Source organism: Coloeus monedula, assembly GCF_965178545.1.
Source record: "Coloeus monedula genome assembly, chromosome: 15".
NCBI lineage: Eukaryota > Metazoa > Chordata > Aves > Passeriformes > Corvidae > Coloeus > Coloeus monedula.
The window spans coordinates 16,053,104-16,074,151 of NC_138795.1; the positions used below are offsets into that span (position 1 = coordinate 16,053,104).

General features: G+C 51.7%; 1 protein-coding gene across 1 annotated transcript in view; it reads left to right on the forward strand.

The window, feature by feature from the left end:
- Positions 1–1,217: 1,217 nt before the first annotated feature.
- Positions 1,218–21,048, forward strand: part of PSD2 (pleckstrin and Sec7 domain containing 2) — a gene marked incomplete at both ends in the record, with an annotated part of 34,558 nt that continues 14,727 nt past the window's right edge. The window contains 8 exons of the mRNA XM_082291283.1: positions 1,218–1,735; positions 6,650–7,138; positions 8,211–8,405; positions 11,474–11,554; positions 12,033–12,145; positions 14,848–14,906; positions 19,409–19,498; positions 20,613–20,656. Of these exons, the coding sequence (XP_082147409.1) occupies positions 1,218–1,735; positions 6,650–7,138; positions 8,211–8,405; positions 11,474–11,554; positions 12,033–12,145; positions 14,848–14,906; positions 19,409–19,498; positions 20,613–20,656 (1,589 nt within the window). The remainder of the gene's footprint in view (positions 1,736–6,649; positions 7,139–8,210; positions 8,406–11,473; positions 11,555–12,032; positions 12,146–14,847; positions 14,907–19,408; positions 19,499–20,612; positions 20,657–21,048) is intronic.

Here is a 21,048-nt window from a genome sequence, read left to right on the forward strand (position 1 = left end):
TCTGGGCACCCTGCACCAGGGCCTCCCCACCCTCCCAGGGAAGAATTTCTTCCTAATCTCTAATGCAGCCCTGCTCTCTGTCAGTGTGAAGCCATTTGCCCTTGTCCTGTCACTTTATGCCCTTATCAAAGTCCCTCTCCAGCTCTCTTGGAGTCCCTTTAGGTACTGGAATGGGCTCCAAGGTCTCCCTGGAGCTTTCTTTCCTCCAGGCTGAACAGCCCTGTGAAGACAGATAATGTTTTAACGGTACCTGTGAAGACACATATTGCTTAAAACCAAAATCAGCTGTTACAACAGCTCAGCCTGGGTGCCATGCAGAATACTCCTGCTTCCAGAAGTGATCATTTCTGGTGGCACTTGACTGCAGCTGTGGGGGATTATGACAGAGTAAAGCTTGCACAGCACTGTGGGGCTGAGGATGGTGCTTTTAAGACCTTGCAGGCTTTGCATCAATGGGCCTATTTGCCAATAAAGAGCCTTTTTATCAAAAAACTACTTGTCTAGGTGCAAAACGGTGTCCTTCCCTTGCCCTACAGAGAGAGCATCCCAGGGTATATTCAATCAGGACACTTTTGCCAGAGTTTTAGCTGGCAGCTTGTGACACCCTTCAGCAGTACTTGTGCGTTGGGAAAAGAGAAGTGGTGCTCTGGCAGGCAAGATGTTCTGCAGAAGTGCTAAGTCAGCAGGGAGAATCACACAGGTTGGCACAGCACAGCTGCTTAGAACAGTTAGAAAAGAATAAATCACACTTACTGCCTGTTTCACCTATTTCTCCTATTTCTGGAGGGCAGGGAATACCAGGGAGTAGCTCCCAGCAGCGAGTCTGGGAAATGCAGCCATGCCACATTCCTGACCCCAGCCCTGGGCACTAACAGCCTCCGTGGGACACATCCCCTGTTCTGAGGCTGTCTGGGGCTATGGAAGCAGCAGGAAAGGTGGGTGCCTGGGCCGCAGTGGCTCAGCACCACAACAGCAGCTTGGCCTCTGAGATCTCCCTGTGCTGAGTGAGGAGCACTGGGCCTTCAGAAGCACCAAACACCGGAATGATCCTTCCTTGCTCTTACACTGAGCATGTGAGAGGGGGTGGGGGCTTCAACCTGCCTTTCTGACAGCCCTTCCCGATGCCCACGCTGTGGTTTTTTTTGCTTTGTAGGTAGTACCGAGCCTGAGCTGAGCGCGGGGAGGGATCCCGTAAGCGCTGGGACAAGGAGCAGAACATGAGCGAGACCAGCCCCTTGCCATGGTCTGCCGCAGATGAGTGCGAGCCGCATTCCCCGGGCTCGCAGCCGTCCCCGCTGGCCTGCAGCGATGGGGACGAGCAGCCGAGCCAGCCTGCGGAGCCTGCCAGCGGGAGAGCCAGCCCCCGGCACGATGCTCAGCCCTCCCGGGCGGAGGGGGAGCGCGGGGACCAGCGGGACGAACATCTGGAAGCGGTGACAGAGCCAGGCGAGAGGCTCAGTGAGCAGGGACAAGGGACAGGCGTTGCCAGCGAGAGCGGCCGTGCGGACGGGGCAGTGCTGGCCAACGGGGTGGACGCTGCGCTGGCCGCGGGGCGGGAGCGGCCGCCGCTGCAGCCGCAGGACGGGGACACGCCCGGCCGGAGCAGCCCCGAGCTGGGGGACAGGGGCTCCCCCAGCCTGGAGATACCGAGCGGGGCCCTCAGCAAGGAGCGGTGGCACAGCGTCCTGGGATCCTCAGAAGCTCTGAGTGCTGACGAGGCGGAGGAGCAGTTCGGGTGAGTGCGAAGCCGCCGTAAGGTAGGCTCAGCCCTGGTTTGTGTGGGTTATTTTCAAGGCTCCTTGGTTCGGGTTACTCTGCCCCATCAGTGTGAGGAGCTGCAGCTGCTCTCATGGCTGATTGTGGCTTTCCACTCCTCTTTCTCTTTGGGCTTCTCGCACATTTTTCCCCTGTTTGTAACTTTTTACTCTTTTTTTTCTCTCTGGGCTTCTCACACAGTTTTTTCCTGTTACGAATGCAGAAAGCTGTGATTAGAGCCAGTGTCTGCCCACAGAGTCACTAAAGTGAAGGGGAAGCTTTTGGGATCTCGAGAGGTGCTGGTTGTGCTCACTTCGGGGGTGTCCCACTCGCAAGTTAGAGATTCAACTACAGCACTTATGGCAGAATTACCTGAGGTAACTTAGGACAAGTACAGCAGCCTGGGGATGCTGGAGAGCCAGGCTTGTCTGGGAGGCTGGTGTGCCCTGGAAGCCCCTGGCAACATGGCTAGCTCTGTCAGTCCTTGGGCTAGCAGGTGGGAGCTGTGTGTCTGAGAGTGGGCAGGACACTGAGCTTTGCTCTCCGTGGCATCTGTGGCAGGTGTTACCAGTGCCTGGATGACAGGGACAGCAGTGTGAGACAGAAGGTACAAGTGCCATCCAATTCTCAAGTGCCTGAGACAAACCTGCACATGTGCAATGCCCCTCATTCCCTGAGTCCTCTCTGCTGGCAGCCTGGCTCACAGGAGAACTCTCCAGGCTGAGGGACACTCACATTGATGTGGTGTCCACAGCTGATTTTATGATTCTGCAGGTTTCTAGACCTCTGTGGGACTCTGCAGGTTGGGGGCTTAGAGGGAATGACAGAGAGATGAGGAGAGGTGCTTCCCATGCCATTCCTGCCGGAGTGGTGCTTCCCTTTGCCACCAGAAATCAGCCAGGGCTCTATGTTGTAGCTACCCGGGGCTGATGTCTGCTGTGAATTTTACAGCCCTGCCTGTGCACCTACCCCAGGCCAGGAGAGAAGCTGCAAGCAGGAGGGGCCAGAGAAGAGCAGCAGGGGTTGTCCCAGAGGAGTATGGCCTTCAAAGAGCAGCTGTGAAGGGACAGGGTGGCCAAGGTGGACTGGGGATCACCTCCTAGCTCTAGCTCTAGCCTGTGCAGGCTCCATGCTGAGCTGTGTGTTCCGAGCACTGTCTGGAGCGTGGGCAGCAGAGCTGGGGAGCCACGCAGGGTGTGGGCTGACAGCAGGCACCCCTCCTGCTTTGTTTCTGTAGTGTTGAACAGGCTTCTCTGTAAAAAGCTGGTGGTTTGTTTCACTCAAGGGAAGCAGCAGCACTGCTTCAAAAAGCACAACTGAAGGTGTTTCAGAGGAAGGGTGTCCAGGGCAGGCTGCTGCTGTCTGGAGAGCTCGGGGAGCCTGTCCCTCCCCAGGCAGGTCCCTCAAGCCCCATGAGCTATGCAGTCAGGTCTTGGATCGCTGCAAGTCTCTCAGGTTTCAGGGGAATCATATTTGCTTGGTAGCTGGCTCCCTGGCAAAGGCTGCGAGTTCAAGAGGAAGCTAAGGGTGGTCAGAGAATGCTGCTGCAATCACTGGACATGCAATTATTTTAAGGTACTAGGGCATGAATTGGTAGAAGTGGCAGGCTGAGGATTTGGAGATGATGCAACCTGACTTGGGTCTTCATGCAGAGTCTCTGATCTCGTGCTCTAAACATATTCACTTGGATAGTAAATGAGTCTTTTGGGAAGCTGAATGCACGAGGGACAAGTCACACGCTATATTCAAAGCAGAAGGGCAGCTGGAAAACTTCTGGGACACAGCTGAAGTCTGGGAAACCACTTAGTGCCAGCAGATCGGGTTAGCTCGCTGTGTTCGAGCTTATCAGTGCTTTGACCACCTATCTTTAGGGTAAATGGCAGGAACGTGTGGCTGCTGTGGGCCAAACACAGCGTGGAGCTGCACTGCTCTGCCCTGCCTGCATGTACTGTCTGGCTCTCCTGGGTCAGTGTGGGTCAGCAAGGCCTGACCGATGGACCGAGGCACTGGGAAGTCATTGTCATCCTGCATCACCTCTGAGTTTCCCCAGTTTTTTTCCTTACTCCCCTTTGGGGAATTGCTGTTTCTGTAACAGCCCATTCTGGGTATAGGAGAACCCAGTCCAGTGTTTTACTAATGAGCAGTCAACTGTTTGTTCCTGATGACAAATCATTTGTCATCATCTGCACATTGCTACTTGTATAATGCATTTTCTCCCTGAATTTTAAAGTACTTTACAAGAAGGTGTTGAGTCTTGCTCTTCCCACTGGAACAGAGAATTAAAGGGGGAAGTCATTCAAGGCCATCCCTCCATGGTAGAGCTGGAGAAAGAGCCCATGATTGTCCTCCCAAAGGTAGGTTAGTGCATCTCTATGCAGGAAATGGTTGGTAAAGAAAAATCAGGGAAATAGAGCCAAAGATTTAGTGTTTGTGCTGCAGTTTGCATTAACTGAATCCCTTTTCCCCCTTTCTGGTTTATCCCATGGCATCTATTGTTTGTCAAAGCCCTATTTTCCTTTCATTGTGGCTGTGTTGCCTGGAGGTCTTTCACCTTCTTAGAAGCCCCCAACATTGGCCCTGCTGCTCTCAGGGAGGTCACAGCTCTGCAGTCCAACTTTGAGATCCAACAGTGAATGATACTCTCTACTTTTAGCCCCATGAACTCATGGGAAAAGAGCAAAATTTTTAACAGAGAAATCACCACCTTTTGCTTGTAGACACACTCAGCACCTGCAGTTTTGGGACTGCAGCTTTTGCCCACACATTTCCTCCCATGGCAACATATATCTGTCAAAAAATTCACATTCCATCAAATAAAGTTTCAGAAAAACTTTGCAGAAAGACTGCAGTGCAGAGGCAAGGAAGTCCTGGTTTCCATCATGTCCTTCTCTGGCAGGATCCACACTCCACCAGCACAGCAAGCTTGTGATGGCAAGTTCAACATGAGTCAGCAGTGCCCTGGAAGCTGGAAGGGACAACGGTGTCTTGGGGGGCATCAGGCAGAGCATCGCCAGCTGGGCCAGGAAGGGATTGTCCCACTCTGTTCTGGGCTGGGGCAGCCTCACCTTGAGCCCTGGGGCAGTGCTGGGCACCACAATATGAGAAAGAGCTACAGCTCTCAGTTTGAGACAAGCTGTTACAGGGTGTCCAAAGGAGGGACATGGGGATGGAGAAGGGCCCAGAGGGGCCACATGAGGAGCAGCTGAGGGCACTGTCCAGCTGGAGCAGAGGAGACTGAGGTCAGACCCACCCAGGGGCTGTAGCTCCTCCCAAGGGGCAGCTCCAGTCTCTGCTCCCTGGGACCAGGGACAGGGCCCAGGGAAGGGCTGGAGCTGTGTCAGGGGGATTTAGGTTCGATATCAGGGAAAGGTTCTTCCCCCAGAGGGTGCTGGGGCACTGCCCAGGCTCCCCAGGGAATGGTCCCGGCCCCAAGGCTGCCAGAGCTCCAGAAGTGTTTGGACACCACTCCCAGGCACAGGGTGGGATTTTTGGGGTGTCTGTGCAGGGACAGGAGCTGTACTCAGTGATCTTTGTGGGTCCCTTCCAACTCAGGATATTCTGTGATTCTGTGGTTCAGTGATGAGTTTTGCTTTATTACAACTCATTAACCAGTGAGAAGTGAAATACAAACAACCCAGAGCATGCAGCTCCATAGTGGCTCAGCTGCAGCAGGAGCACAGCTCCGTGTGCCTCGCTGTAAACAATAATCCAGCATTCCAGAGACGGCTGGGGGAGCAGCACAGGCAATCAGACCCTTTGTAGACTTACACAACTCTGTGATTACAATACAAATAAATATATGGCTCCTTGTTTCAGCAAAACAATTGCCTTCCCTGCTGTGTAATAAGTAGGTGACACTTCTCCCAGGAGAGGCAATGTCAGGTTCATTCACACGAGCAAGGTCTTTCCCTGTCTCCTACCTTAGCCTGGCTTTGCTTTGTGGGATGCAGACAGTGCTCCTGGGCTGGGGTAAGCTGTACAAAGCATCTCTGTCCTCTGTCTTCTCTGGGGCTGTGCAAGGAGAGATGTGATGTGCCTGACGTGTTGGTGCCCATTGAGAGGGACTTTTCACAAGGGCAGGTAGTGACAGGGCAAGGGGGACTGGCCTTAAGCTGAAGGAGGGCAGGGATAGATTAGATATTATAAAGAAATTCTTCCCTGTGATGGTGATAAGACACCGGCACAGGGTGCCCAGAGAAGCTGTGGCTGAAGTGCCCAAGGCCAGGTTGGACAGGGCTTGGAGCAGCCTGGGATAGTGCTCACAGCAGAGGGTGGAACGAGATGAGCTTTACAGTCCCTTTTAATCCAAACCATTCTATGCTTCTATGACCCATCCAGGAGCAGTGCTCCTGCCTGCTCTCTGCAGTCTGTCCCACACTGTCTTTGATGGGGCATTTGTAGGGACACTGACTTTCTCCCTTTGCTGTCTGCTGTGTTTGGCCTCAGGGACAAGTAAAGGGCTGGAATATGGAAGGTCTGTGGTGTGAGCAGTTAATAGAAATGATTCTGTACAGTGTATCGAAAGAGCAGGACTGTCTGCCTTGGGATTATGGCAGTGGGGGACCTGTTAAGCAATAACCAGGAGGTTATTCTGGCATTGGATCCAGTAGCAGGTGTCATATGCAAAAGTCTCCAGTTCAGAGGTCTGGCTTTTTACTGGGTCATGACCAAATAAAGGGCTGGCTGGGCCTCTGGGATTGCTCATCACAAAACTTTTTTTTCAGCTCTAGCATCTTGTAACAGAATTGGGAACCAAGCAGGTTATACCACAGAAAGATTCCAAGGGCCGTAATCCCAGCAGCCGTTTCTGCCTCTTCTCTTGCCTCCCAGCTCTAAGTGGAGCAGGGCAAGAATTGCCTTGACAGTATTTTCTACATTTCTCCTTTTGGTACAGGTTTGCCTGTGGAGATGCCAAGCTGAGCTGCAGTGACGATGACAGGGAGCATTTCCAATTCAAAGACATCAGGGATGGCTTCAGCTCGACCTTTGAGAAGATTGTTGAGTCTGACCTTATGAAGGGGACCTACTACAGCAGCCTGGACTCTTTGGACGTGCTCTCCCTCACAGATGAGACAGACAGCTGTGTCAGTTTTGAGGCCCCACTCACCCCACTGATCCAGCAAAGGGCCAAGGAAAGCCCCGAGCTCTTGGAGCAGAAACTGGCAGCTCAGCAGAGAGAAGCCCTTCACCACATGGCTGCTGATAAGCAAGAGCAGGCGGCAGCCAAGGCAGCGGAGGGGGACTTTGGGAGCCCTCTCAGACACTCAATTACCAGCAGCAGGTCAGAGAATGTGCTGAGCCGGCTGTCCTTGAAGAGTATCCCAAACGGGTTCCACGTGGAAGGGTCAGAGGAAGATGCCACCAAGATCATTAACTCCATCAGGTAAGGCAGGGAGTTTCTTGGGCAGTGGCTCCTTTTCTTATGAGATCCCAGTCCAGGTGCAAGGCTCAGTAGCCATGATTGAGTTGGAGCTGCTCTTTCACCCCTTGTGCTTCCTCTTGTGTGCTGTCGTGGCAGAAAGGCCAAATACCAGCAGGAAAATTTCACCTGCAAAGCCCTTGGGAGGCTGGGGATGGTCTGGTGCCCTCCCAAATGTCTCTGAAGTGCAGGGAAACCTCAAGGTTTCACTTAGGACAGGGTAGCCCTACAGAAGCCTCCCCAAAAGTTCTTCTGCAGGCAGTGAGAAGATCAGCAGAGACTTCATCCTCTGGACCAACTCATACCCAAACCATCACCCCTGGGAGGCAGCAGCTCATCTGTAGGGCACTTCCCTGCATGAGGAAGCCAGGTGATGAGCAACTGGGTCAGGGGAGAGCTGGAGAGAGGTCGTATGTCCAGCTGTCAGGCCAGCAGTGAGTCACACTGCTCAAAAACGCATGAATTGGTGCTGTAAGTGGCCTTGGGCAGGAAAATAAAGGGCTGTATCCACACCTACATGGTGCCAGCAGGGCTGCTCAGTTTTGTCTGTGGGCACAGCTGGCCGTGAGGCCAGCAGGCAACTGGCAGAGGAGCAGCCCACCAGTGGCAGCAGGTCTGGGCTGCCATCAACATGATTTGTACAAGTGCAGTTTCTTATCTTCAGCAAGTAACCCGAACTGAAAAGCATAGCTCCTATCCCTAAGATTTCTTGGATGTCCATGGCTTGGAAAGAGCTTGGTATCCCCAGTGGGGAGAGAGGAAGCTTAGAAGGTGTTGAGGCTGCTTACTTTGATACATTCTCATTTCTCAGGGGGAAGTCGCCCTCTCTCTGACCTTTTCTACCAGTTTGGAATTACACTGCACTGCTTCATTTGAGCTGAAAGGAAGGAGGGTTTGTCCAGTGTCCAACTCACAACCATATTGCTGTTTTTTCATACATTTTTTGTGAGGGCAAGAAGAAATCAAAATGTGGCATTTTCTGTGGGTTTCATCCAGCCTTGCTGCGGCTCCTTGAATGTTTCTTGTCTCTGCACAGTGACGCCAGCCTGAAGGACACCCTGTCAGACTCTGACTCGGACATGGGCAGCACGGAGCAGCTGGACCAGGGCAGCACGGACACCCTGGCCAACGGCTGCAGGGCGGACAGTGAGGCTGCCAAGAGGTTGGCCAAGCGCCTCTACAACCTCGAGGGCTTCAAGCGCTGCGACGTGGCCCGACAGCTTGGGAAGAAGTACGTGAGAGCCAGCCCTGTGAGGGAGTGACAGAGACACGGGCCTGGGGAACACTGGTCATGCTGGGAGGGCAGGAAAAGGCAGGAAGGGACAAGCCTGTGTGCTGGTTGGAGTCAGGGCTGCTGGAGATCCTCCCAGTTGAAACTGGAAGCCCAATGACCTTAAAATACGAATCCTACAAGCTGCCTGCAGTATTGGGCAGTGCCACAGGCTGCTGCCCACTAGAACCAAGAGTTTCCTGCCTTTGGGAAGAGCTCAGCAAGACACAAGCAATCCCCAGACTGAAGGGTTTGGGAGCCAGACCTGCCTCTGCACTGGGCTCTCTGCCACTCCCAGGGTTTTTCCTGTCTGCACCCCAAAATGTTCTTGCTGCAGAGCCTCCCAACCCAGTCTGTACGAGGGCAGGAAGGGTTTGCTGGAGAGCCAGGGACACACAGCAGGTCCAGGCTCTTCAGCTGGTAAATTTGCCTGGCTAAGGCAGAAGGGAAATCAAAAAATATTCAAAAGTGGGAGAGTTACAGAGATTTCTAAGAGACAGAGTAACAGTAACAAGTGTAGCAGTAACAGATTATTTTAGGATGCCAGTGGGTGTGAAGGCACCAATCCCCATCATCCTTCGCCTGGATCAGATATAACCTGCGTTGCTGGGATTTATTCTTTTTTTTGTCCTTGAAATGTCTCCCCCCTGCCCAGTTCAGCAGAACACACCTGTCCCTCAGCAAATACCCACACTTCCAGTACCAAGGCTTGTCTGTGCTTCCCACCTTAGTCCTGGGGCAGAAGGAGCCCAGGAATTGTCTCCTGGAGAGGCTCTTTGCATCATCTGGCAACATCCTCATTCTCCTCCTTTGCTGAGGTTCTTGTAGCAGGTGCACTGCTGGTTGCTGTTGCCTCAAGTGAAATACCCTTCTCCTTTCTTTCAAATTTGCCATGACAGCTCACTGAGGGGAGGAAGTTTGAAGCACTGGGTTTCTGAGTCTGTCCCCTTGCTGTTTCCTGCAGTCCTCACTCACACCTGCAACCCTCGCGCCTTGGGAGGCTGTTTGGTGACCCACATCTGGGAATTCACACAGCCTTTGAAATAAAAGTTTTGTTTTTATCAGCTGGATTTTGACATCTGAACCATTTCCTGACATAGGACCTAAATAGAGCTGCAGACTCTTGGATCACGCAGGTGGATTTGCAGAGCAGGAAAGGAAATAGGGTGAAGATAGGTATTTATAGGTAATACAGGTATTAAGTCAGTCTTGCTCACTCAAGACAATGTAAGACCAACCTATAGTGCTGGGAGCAGACTAAGTTGAAGTGATGCTTTCAGGCCAGCTCCATGTAGGAGGGCTGTACAAAAAGTGAAATTTTAAAGCTATTTACCTCTTTTTACCACTTCTTTTTTCTTTGTGATAATTGGCAATTTTCTAAATAAAAAAAGGTAAACCAAAGCCAAAAGCATTCATCATTGTCAAACAGGCAGAGAAGGCTTGATAAACAAGGAAATGCAGGTTGGATATCTCCCCACAGTTTCTTTCCATCTGCCTCAATTCTGTGAAATTAACCTAAAATCCAGAAATTACTGTTGTCCTCTGAAGGGCAAGTGTTTGGGCAACTGAACTCTCCATGGGAGACTTGTTCCTGCACTGGTCTGTGGCCCTGTCTCGGCTCCATCAGTGCCCACGGTCACATCTTGTGCTGGGTGGGGGTTGAACTGTCCCAGGCTGTGGAGGTGGCAGTGCCAGGCACTTCCTTGTAGGGTTTCCCAGAACTGTCCAGCACGGTTCCAGCATCGCAGTGCCCTGGGATGTGGGGTCTGTCAGAGTCCCAGCAGTGGGCAGCATGATGTGGGCACATGGCCTATTTGAGCCCCCAGAGATGAGATTTTACTCACACAAGCTTCTTATGGATCTGAAGTGACCCAGGTGACTGTGATGCAAAAAAGAGCCTGGACAAAACAGGTTTGGTCTGCAGGGCAGTGGGATTCAGGCTGTAAAACAACACACATCTGTCCGTGTCCAGCCACATGGGACTGGACTGGGAGAAAAGGGCTCCTGTGTTCCCCTGGGGTGGCTTGTGGCCCAGCAGGCCAGTTAGAGCTCTTGGTGCCTGGACGCTCCCAAAGCAGGCAGAGGCAGGGAGCATCAAACCAGGGTGTGAGGTGAGAGGAGGTCTGTAGAGGCTGTCTGTGTGGAAAGGGCACCAGCCAGGGATGACAGGCATGTCCCCACAGGAAATGACTTGCAGGGCCACCAGCCAGAGCATGGCAGGAATGTCCCCCTGGGAAATGCCTTGCTCTTCTTGTAGGAATGTCTCTGTCGTCATGGTGGAAGTGTCACCCATTCCTGCAGGAAGGGCTGGCACTGGCACAGAGACAGAGGAGGATCATTCCTGAGTGAGGAAACCAGAGAAGACATATAAGCCTATCTTAGGGTGGGACAAGGTCTTGCCCTGGCAACTGTTGTTATCCCATGGCCTGGGGCATGTTACCAGGCTCTGGAGCTCAGGGACAGGAGTCCCATCTATGTCACTGAGCCCCTGGAGACACAGGAGTTTGCTGTTTCCAGGGGTTTGGCTGCCTTCTGGTGTCTTGTGACACTGTCCAGCTCCCTTGGCAGAGCCAGCAGCCCCTGCCTGGAACTCGTCTGAGCTCCTCTGCTCCAGTCTCCAGCAGCATCCATCTGCCACAGGAGCAAGGTGCTCTGGTGAGAGCATGGGATGGGAGCCTCTGGGGGTGAGAGTGGGAATATTGCAGTGGGAGGAGGGGTCACATCAGCAGTGGGAGAGAACCAGGTGCTGGAGGAGCACAGGATATCCTCATGACCTGGCCAGCAGCACGGCACAGGAGTGCAGCAGGGCAGGTGTCTCTCATTCTCAGGTGTCTGGGGCTGCCTGTGGGCACATCAGCGAGGTCTTCCAGCACCATTTCAGGCCAGGAGCAAGTCTCCCTGGGTCTGGGATCATGTCTGCAGTGTCTTGCTGGGACTGGGCTGGCCAAGAGGCAGCATTCTGCTGTTCCTCTTGTGGACAGTGTCTTCTTCCCATATAAAGGGACTGACCACTCCCTCTTTAATTACAGTAACGAATTTAGCAAGTTGGTAGCAGAGGAGTATCTCAGCTTCTTTGACTTCACTGGCCTGACCCTTGACAAAGCACTCAGGTGAGCACTGGGATGGACAGAGCGGTGGGGTTTTGGGGTTTCCTCCAGGCTTCCCAGCACTGTGGGAGCCATCCATGTGATGGGAGCAGGGACTGGGGGGAGATCCAGGCTGTCATTCAATCTTTGGTGTCACATTTGGCACAAGGTGCTATCACCAAAAGTGGGCTTCAACAGTAGGGCCCACAGCCTGCTTCCTCAGGGTGGAGAGCAGCTTTCCCAGGAATCCCATCCCATGCAGAATCAGAGCAAGTGGGAGCAACTTCTTCCCTTGGGATGGGCAACCCATGCTGGTGCCCTCACACCAGAGGTGGGTCAGATCCCAGCTGGCAGCACATTTCCCTGCACAGCTCCACAGATGCCTTTGCATCCCCTCTGCAGCGACACAGGGGTGTGGGGCTGGGGGGAGGATAAATGACCCCTTTCCATCTCCCTCCTTAGCAAGGACACTGCTCAGCAGTGCATCTCTTTCTCTTTGCAGGACGTTCTTGAAAGCGTTCCCGCTGATGGGAGAGACGCAGGAGCGGGAGCGGGTGCTGATCCATTTCTCCCGGCGCTACTGCCAGTGCAACCCTGAAGAGAGCACCTCCGAAGGTACTGCTTCCTTCCCACTGGCTCTTGGCACACTCACAGGGAACCTGTGCACAGAGCTGGAGTGCAAAACCCACCACCCACAGCTGCAGCTTCTCCCTTTCCCTGGGATCCTGACCTGATCATTTATCCCTGCCCTGAGAGGGACTGGGGATGCTGGGTGCTGACAGACCCCCCCCAAAAAGAGCCAGACTCAGCCAAGGTCTGAGTGTGGGGTGCCAGGGAGCCTTGTCCTCCTAAATCCATGTGAGCTGTGCTGAAGGAGAATTAGATCTGGAGCCTGGATCAGTGGCTGTGCTTTGCTCAGCACCAGGGAGGTGGTGGGTGGTTCTCAGGGGCTGCAAATTACCCCCGTTGTGGCTTGCAAAGTGACAACTGACAATGGGCAAATGAGTGGCTGGTGCTAGCTCAGCCCAGGACCTTGTCCATTGAATGGAAAACCTTTCCATGCAAATTGAGGAATACTGTTGGCTTGCCCCGCACAGGAATTGTGTTCCACACATTTTCAGCTGCAGCAGAAGAAAGCACAGCTGGATAAAATTCTGGGCTCACTGTAGCTGCAGATTTTCTTAGCTGCTTTCAGCCTGTTCACATTATCTTTTAAAAGTGGATATAGTTTCTTCTGACATTTTTAGGTTAAGAGTTGGACTCCATGACCTTAGATGTCTTTTCCAACCTTCACAATTCTACACTTTCACCATTCCTGGAAGTGTTCAGAAGACATGAGGATGTGGCCCTTGGAGATGTGGTTTAGTGATGAACACAGCGGTGCTGGGCCACCGTTGGACTGATTTTTAAATGGGAGAGGTCATTCCTGGTGCACGTGGCCCACACACAGAGACAGGAGCATGTCCTGTAAGGTTTGCACTTACATGAATGGCACTACAACCCTGCTCACAGGCACCTGGAAATGCCCCCTGGGTAGGATCAGGCCACTGAGCTGCTCTCAGCTGGCACCACAGCAGTGCCAGGGATTCCTCCTCCACCCCCTGCGTGCTGCAGACCTCCTGCTTGTCTCCCCCTCACAGGCTCCCCAGAGGGCAGCAGTGCCTAGTGCTGCATGAACCCACCAGTTCCTCTGCTAAGCTAACAGGATGCTCACTATGCTCAAAAGAGAATGACCTTTTTGCCTTTATCAGCGCTATCCCAATAAAATATCAGTCTTGATTTCATTTCCCTGAGTTTGTGTGATGTCCTCCTCCACTGATCCAAAGATGATCTTCACTGGGAAGGGTCCCCCACCCTGCAGACATTAAACTGCAGGTTGAAATATCCCACAGGCTAAGTCCTGGCCCCTCTCCAACACTCCCCCATGAAAGTGATCCTGCAGTTCTGTTGCATCCATCTCCCAACCCTACAGAAAGGGCCCTGGGACCTAAGTGCCACATCCAGTTGTTTCTTGAACACCTCCAGGGATGGTGACTCCACTACTTCCCTGGGTAACCCATTCCAATGCTGGACAACCCTTCCAGTGAAGAAATTTTTCCTGATGCCCAATCTGGACCTCCCCTGGCACAGCTCGAGGCCATTTCCTCTGTTCCTGTCACTTGTTGCCTGGGAGAAGAGGCTGACTGGTTTTTCTCCCAGGGAGTGTTGTCCTGTTATTCCTTTCCTGCACTGGTGAAGCCCAGACATGGAAGAACTCTATGATTATGTTTTGACTCTCTGTGAGCTGGGAGAAAAAGTGGGTGAGAAAATGACAGGTTTTGGGACACCAGCTCCACCATGGGACCACGTGGGACATGATTTACCTGACCAAAGTGATACCCACAACCTCCCACGGTGACTTAAAAATGCACAATGGGAAGGCACCGTTGTTCTAAACCCAAAGCAGCTGCTTGTGACAGTAATATTCCAGGCCCTGCCTCCTCCCTGGTGCTCTCTAGGCCTTTTGTGAGGTCCTTCAGGGACCAGTCCATGTCCCAGAATGTGTTTGCATCTCAGTGCTGTGAGCTGGCCCATGGAGACTCATGTCCTGACCTTGAAAAGCTTCAGGACACCCCATGGCTTTGAAATAACAGCAAACTACCAGTTACTGGTGTAGGACAGGCGGCTGTGCTGTCTCACACAGAAGGAAAGCTTCCTGTAAGTTTTTTTTAAGTCAGAAAGCCAAAAATGCCACACTGATTTATAGGGACAATGTTTGTTGAACCACTCAAGAGCTTACAGACTGCCAGGGAACAATGGCTAAAGACCTCAGGACAAACCCCTGAGGTGACCAGGATCAGCTGGGGGCAAACCAGCCCTCTTTGGGTCTCTGCCCCACTCTGCAGTGGCATCAGCACAAAATGGAAATCATTAAATCATAGAAAGGTCTGGGTTGGAAGCAACCTTAAAGATCATCTAGCCCATGGGAATATGGAGTAAGATTCAGTGGGAAGTTTGGTCTTTTAAAGCAAAACTGCTTTGAAGCCAATTTTCTGGTGGTTGTTTTAGGAAAAGGTGTAGTCTGAGGGAAAAGAGGATGTCTTTGGGGTTTTTTGTGTTGTTTGGGGTTTTTTTTAAATCCTACACAGCTGAAGGAAGCAGGTATTCTTTAAGGTCCCCAGACACAGCAACTGGCCTTGGTTTTGCAACAGCTGGGCTGCCAAGGCAACAAACACCAGAACTGCATGAGAAGGGGAGCAATCAGCCATAGACAAACACCAGAAGTGCACGAGAAGGGGAGCAATGAGCCATGGCTGTGTGACTGTTGTGTGTTTCAGATGGGATTCATACGCTCACCTGTGCCCTGATGCTGCTGAACACAGACCTCCATGGCCATGTAAGTAGCCCTTGGAGCTGCATCCATCCTTTATTCCTTCCCAGGGCAGAGGTCTGTTCCCGTACGCTGAGTGTGTTGCTGGACAATTAAGACAGGTTGGCAGAGAGTTCTCTGACCTGCTCCAGGTGGGATTTTGGGTGCCAGGCCCAGACCTGGGGACAGCCCACACAGGAGTGTCACTGCCCGCTCCAGCCAAAGGCATGTGTCCTGCTGACATCGGTTATCCTGCCCAGGGATACTTTGTCCCTCCTGTTGCCCAGCTCAGCCCTGTCCCAGGAGCTCTCAGTGAGGTCTTCCCTGTCAGTCCCTGTGGGGTTGCTCCTTCTTGTGGTACAGACACCTCTTCCCAGAAACTGCTGCAAAGGGGCCAGTGGGTTCACACAGGTCTAGATTTGATCTTTCCTTCCCAAAACACGAAGTGAGTTCCAGCTGTTCCTTTTCCCCAAGATGTAACAGGCAGCCACTGGAGAGTTTCTTAGCAGAGAGGCCTCTGGACAAAGAGCAGAGCAAGCAGAGCTCAGTGCCCAGAAGAGTGGCTAGAAAACAGCAGAAGCTGTGAGAAGATCTCTCACCACCTTTTAGAGGCTCCCAGTAACCTGTCTCTGCACACAGTGGGATAGTGGTGGGATCTGTTTCGTAGTGCATTCATCCTCCATCCAAAATGGTTGGAGCCAAGTAATTATTTCCATCAAATCATTTCCTGCAGCAGCAAAAGCAGCATTGTGGCAAAAGGCAAACTATGTGACTTCGATCCAAAATAATCTTATTTTGTCTAGTTTTTTTAAGTAAAAAAAAAAATCCAAAACAGGCCTCTGGGAAGTTAGACATAATTGAAGAGACAAAAAAACCAACCTAAACCTCAAAAAGCTTGCCATTCCTATTCTTCATTGTCAAGCTGGCTCAGAGGCTTGGTAAGAAGAAATGTTCTCATGATATCTAGGCACAGGAAAAATAGCTTTCTTTTGACCAGGTGTGCAAATGCCTGAGCTTTTCTTTGAAAAAATCTTCTCTTTATTTTTCTGCATGTGTAACATTAATTTCTTCTTCTCCTTTTCCTCTTTTTTTTTTTTTTTTTTTTTTTTTTTAAATTTCCTTCCGCTCCTGGAACCTCTCTTTCTGCTCTTTAACCCTTTACCAGGTGGTAAGTGCAGTCATTCTAGTGTTTTGCTTTAAAGCACTGGCATTTGACTTGTTTTGATTGTGTTAAAAACAGTAAGGAATTCTGTTTGTCTGGAATCCGAAGTGATTGTGCAGTGTTCTTCCCTACTTAGCAAGCCATTAGCAGCTGATATCATCACATGAAATGCTCCTGGTGTAAAGAAACCTCCATGAACTGTGGTGTACCTGGGAATGTGTGACTTGACCTCCCACCCCTCCTTGTTAAAGATGCTGCCATGATACTCCATGTCACTTTTGATTTTACCTCCCCTTTTAATGTTGTGTGTGTGTTGCAGTGTTTTACTGTGCGTTGCCGGAGTGGGAAATGCCTTCGGTGAGGAACGGGGGTGGGTGTGTGTCTGTAGAGGGGCAGTTCCTCACAGCAGTGCCTCTGGCATGGTCTGGTTCACCATTCCAGCAAAGACCATGACACTGAGGTAATGACTGGCTTTAAAACAGGAGATTTGCACCTGGCCTTAGCACTGCTGATTTTCTGCTCAGGTGTGCTCAAACCCTGCTTCCAAACCACCCCGAAAAGTTTAAAGTGAGACATTCTCTATTCATGGAAGCACCTGGAGTTGGTTTTAAAAGCCAGCGGTTACCAGTGAACATTCCAAGTATGACAAGCATTCCCAGACTATACTTGTAGGATAATCCAAGTTGTTGCAACTTTCTGCCTTGCTCTGCTGGTGCTGTTTGAGCTCCAGGAGATCTTATGGCCACTGCCCTGCTCCATCTCTGCCCCAGGGAGACAAAGCTTGGGGATGTCTCCTTTCCCACTGTCACTTTTCTCTCCTGGCCATGGGAGGACAGTGACAGATCAACACCTTTGCATCACCAGCACTCATGGGTGCACTTTGGTCCTTTAGCAAAGGCCACCTTCTGGAGTTATAGTGGGATTTGTTCAAAAAGAAGAGCACCGAACAAAGCTTGAAATGGGATCCTGGGCAGGTCCTAACTCCAGGTGCCCATTGCTGTTAATCTTACAAACCCTGTGGTGGTGTCCTTAAGCTGAGCTCAGGGTTCAGTGTCAGCAGCAGAGCTGTGTTAGCAGCTCTAGGAGGGCTAGAGAGCTCCGAGGTGTGAGCAGCCCTGCAGAGTGACACCGGTCTGCCCGCAGCAGCTTTGTGTGGCCCAGGGCTCACTGGTACCCAGAATCTGCAGGCTGGTTCCCTGCAGGGGCATGATTTTGTTCCTGCAGCCTAGAACACATCCACGACCAGATCAATTATTCAGCAATTAGCTGCTTTTCCACAATGTGGCTGCTGCCCCAGGTGAGCTCAGAGGTCTCTTGCACCAGAGGAAGAGACAGATGACACAACAAGGAAGGCATCCCTTGGGATGAATATGAGTCCCAGACACGTACATGAGAAACCCCACAAAGGGCCTGTGAGACTGTTAACTTGTGTTATCTCACTGTATCCCCTCACTTCCAAAAATGCCTTGGCCTCTGCATCCAGTGCTGAATCACTACAGCAAGATCTCTTCGGGCACGAAGGCCAGTGCTGTGCACTCTGCTCCCCTGCCTCAGGGCAGGGCTGGGAGTAGGTGCCTTCTCTGTGCAGAGCAATTCCGTGCCTCAAGGTCTCAGGCAACACCTGCCTCACCTCCAAACTCCCTTCCTTCTGGAGGCTCCTTGCCCACCTTCCTTTCTCCACCCACACTCTGTTGTGCTGCTGGATTTTTCCTTTATCTTTTGTGGCTGAAGTTTGCTGGCCAGCAAGCACACAAATCTCTCCTCTCTGCTGAGGTCCCAGCATGTCTGCTCGTTTCCTGAGCTCTTCTGCAGCCCGTGTACCCAATGAGCACTGGCTGGCACGTCTGACTAATGGGACTCACTGGGAGAAAGCCACGAGGGCTGAACTGTGTTGTGCCACACCACATCCCCAGGCACTGCAGATTTATAACAATGCTTTACTCCTCTTTTTCTTGATCTCTCAAGGGAACCAGCTCATCTGGAGCTGGCACCAGCAGGAGGCATAATTAAGAGTATCAGACAGAGCTGCTCAAAGGCAGTGCTTGGCTCCCTGTGCAGCCCAAGAGTGTTTGCACACACAGAAGGCAGGGGGTGTGGGGGGGCATGGTGTGCTCAACCCAAGGCCTCACTCTTTCCTGGTGCTTTAATCTGCAGAGAAGACCCCAGGTGATCTGCAGTGCACATCTGTGGGCAGAGGTTTCAGGTGTCATCTCTTTCAGGAGGTTATTTCCATGCACAGAGGACACATCTCACCCTGCAGGACATCTCCTGTATCATCTGCTGCCACTTCATCCCCTGCCAGTCACTGAGGCCCTTCCTCTTCCTCACTGAGCCCCGAGCAGGGCTCTGACTCTGCTGTTCTGGGCCATCCTCCCACATCCTCCTGGATGGCCACCCTGTCCATACCTTGATGTGAAGCCCAGCAATGTCAGGATGCTGCTGGGATCCTCAGGACCACCGGTGGCAGCTCATGCTCTCCTCACTGACTCCACTGCCCGCTCCGTGTGATGTCACCGGGGTCTGCCCCACACACTGAGGGTGTGCAGGATACGATATAACAGGGCCCTAGAGACACCCATCTTTCTTTGTGACATCAAACTCATTTTTCTGAACCCTGTAATGGCCACTGACTCCTCCACACCTCTGCTCCATCCCTTTGGAGAGACAGAATTGCAGGGGAGGCTTGGGAAAAGGCTGCCTGCCTCGACCCTTGCAGGCTGAGGAAGTGAAGGGTAAAGGGTTTGGGAAGGCAGATGCCACAGGGATGCCAGGTGGCCTGGAAGCATCAGTACCAAATATTTTGGCATTAGCTGATGGTGAGTGTGTTCCAGGCTGTGAGATTCTCCCACTGTACGTGCGTTGCCCTCTCATGCTGCTGCACTCAAGTTCCCGCAGTACCAGTAGCTGGACCATTTCTTTTTGTAATGGCAATCAAAAATAACAGCTTCCATCAAGGACCAGCATTCCCCTGCCCAGTGCTGGTTGTTCCAGGTGCTGGCATTGCAAGCTCACACAATTTCACTCACAGCAGGCTTGGAGCCCCATCCAAACACTGTCATTTTACCAGGCTGAGTGCTTGTCTTGGGTTTTGAGACACAGAGCCTGTACCCAGGACCACTCCAGCAAGAGCTGGAGAGGCTATTTTCAGGTGTCTTGTTTCCACCATTAAAGAAGAGGTAATTTGAAACATTTGGATGCTGGCATGAGCAAATAAAGCAGAGAGCCCAACAGAAAATCAGATCAGGAGCCCTTTGAGCTCTTGGGACAAGCCCGGGCTCCAGCACTACATATAAAATTGTTCTTTGAAAGGAACTGAATACAGTCAAAACTCTGCACAAGTTTAATGAGCTGCTCCTTTGCCTTACAGAACATTGGCAAAAAGATGTCGTGCCAACAGTTCATAGCGAACCTGGATGGGCTGAATGATGGGAAGGACTTTGCAAAGGATTTGCTGAAGGTAATGTGATATAAATAGACAGTGGGATACTGTCATTATTATTGCAGTGCCAGGTAGTCCTGTTGGGACTCTCTCTGAGCCCTTCAATCAGCATTTTCCAGTTGTTTCAGGAGTAGAATTGTAATCCTCATGAATGTCTCTGCTAACTTGCAGTGAGCCAAAGTAGATCTGTTCCTTGGTGGTGTTTTATCCAGATTTGTGGCATATCTGCCCTCAGAGCATATCAGGGGCCCTTTTCCCCCAGCAGCTCAGATAATGCCCAGAGCAAGGTACCCCCCACCCCAAAACACGACCATCCAGCACTGAAACCTTTCTCTGCCTTCACCACCACGTCATGCAACATTCCAACACAACCAGTGCAGTACCATGGGATATGGTTAAACGCCCCAAAGGGAGGATTTTCTTCTGCCACGTGGTTTAGCAGCACCACTGCTCTCTGCACCTGCTGCAGGTCCAGCACCCTGACCTGAATTTCGCTGTATGGAAGGAGGTTGGAATGAGAGGTGCCATATCAGGGGTGTCACATCATATTTGGGGTGACATTCCCATCTCCCAGCAGACCTCACCCTATCCTACCCCTCTGCATGGCCAGGACCACCTCCACATTCTGCTTTGCTAGGCCATGCCTGCTCCTTTTCCAGTGCCCCAGGAAGTCACTGGAATTTTGCACAGAAGGAACTGGAAAAACTGATTCCAAAGTCATTCATTCCTCCCCTGATACTCAGTTCAAGCCTCCTCTGTTGTTTCCCCTAGTTAAGGCATTGAAGGTGTCATGGCATATCCCAGAGTCTTCTACCACTGTGTGTAGGCCAGGATTCACTCAGAACTAAGTGCAGCACCCCGGATGAGTCAAAAATGTCATGCACAGGCTCCTGAGCAGGGCTGGCTGCCTTCTGCTGCTGGTGTGTCCGGTCCAATACCCAGTGTGGCACACAGACAAGAAGGGGTCCAGCAGGACAGCAGTCACCCTGCTCACTGGGGAATGCTGCTCCAGGACAGTTCAGCAGGGAAAGTATCTCTCTAAGAATACAGACAGGGTGTGGAGGAGGAGATGCCTCTGCAAGCAGACACGACTTCCATGAGAGACACAGCTAATTCCTTGTTCTTTTTTCAGACACTGTATAACTCCATCAAGAATGAGAAGCTGGAGTGGGCCATGTAAGTATATGCTAAGCATTAAAGGGACAGTGTGTCTTTCCAAGTAGCTGGCAGGTCCTAAGGCATGCTTTCAATCCCAGAATATTTCCTGCCAAGCCCTTAAGTGCTGAAGTCCCTCTGTAGACAAATGGAGTTTATTTATGGCTTAGACACAAAGGCAGTTGGGAAGGTTGGTGACAGTCTGTGGATCCATGGCCCTCTTGGTTTACTATTACACTTGTAAAATGCTGGTTCCTCTCCAGGTGCTTCAGAAGTCTTTGCACAAGCAAAGATCTGGGGATATTTTGGTCACTGAGACTTTCCATCTCTCCCACACGTTTTTTTCTGGAAATAGTATCAGAGAATCACTTAAGAGGGAAGAGACCTTGTGATATCTCTAGTTCACCTTCTTC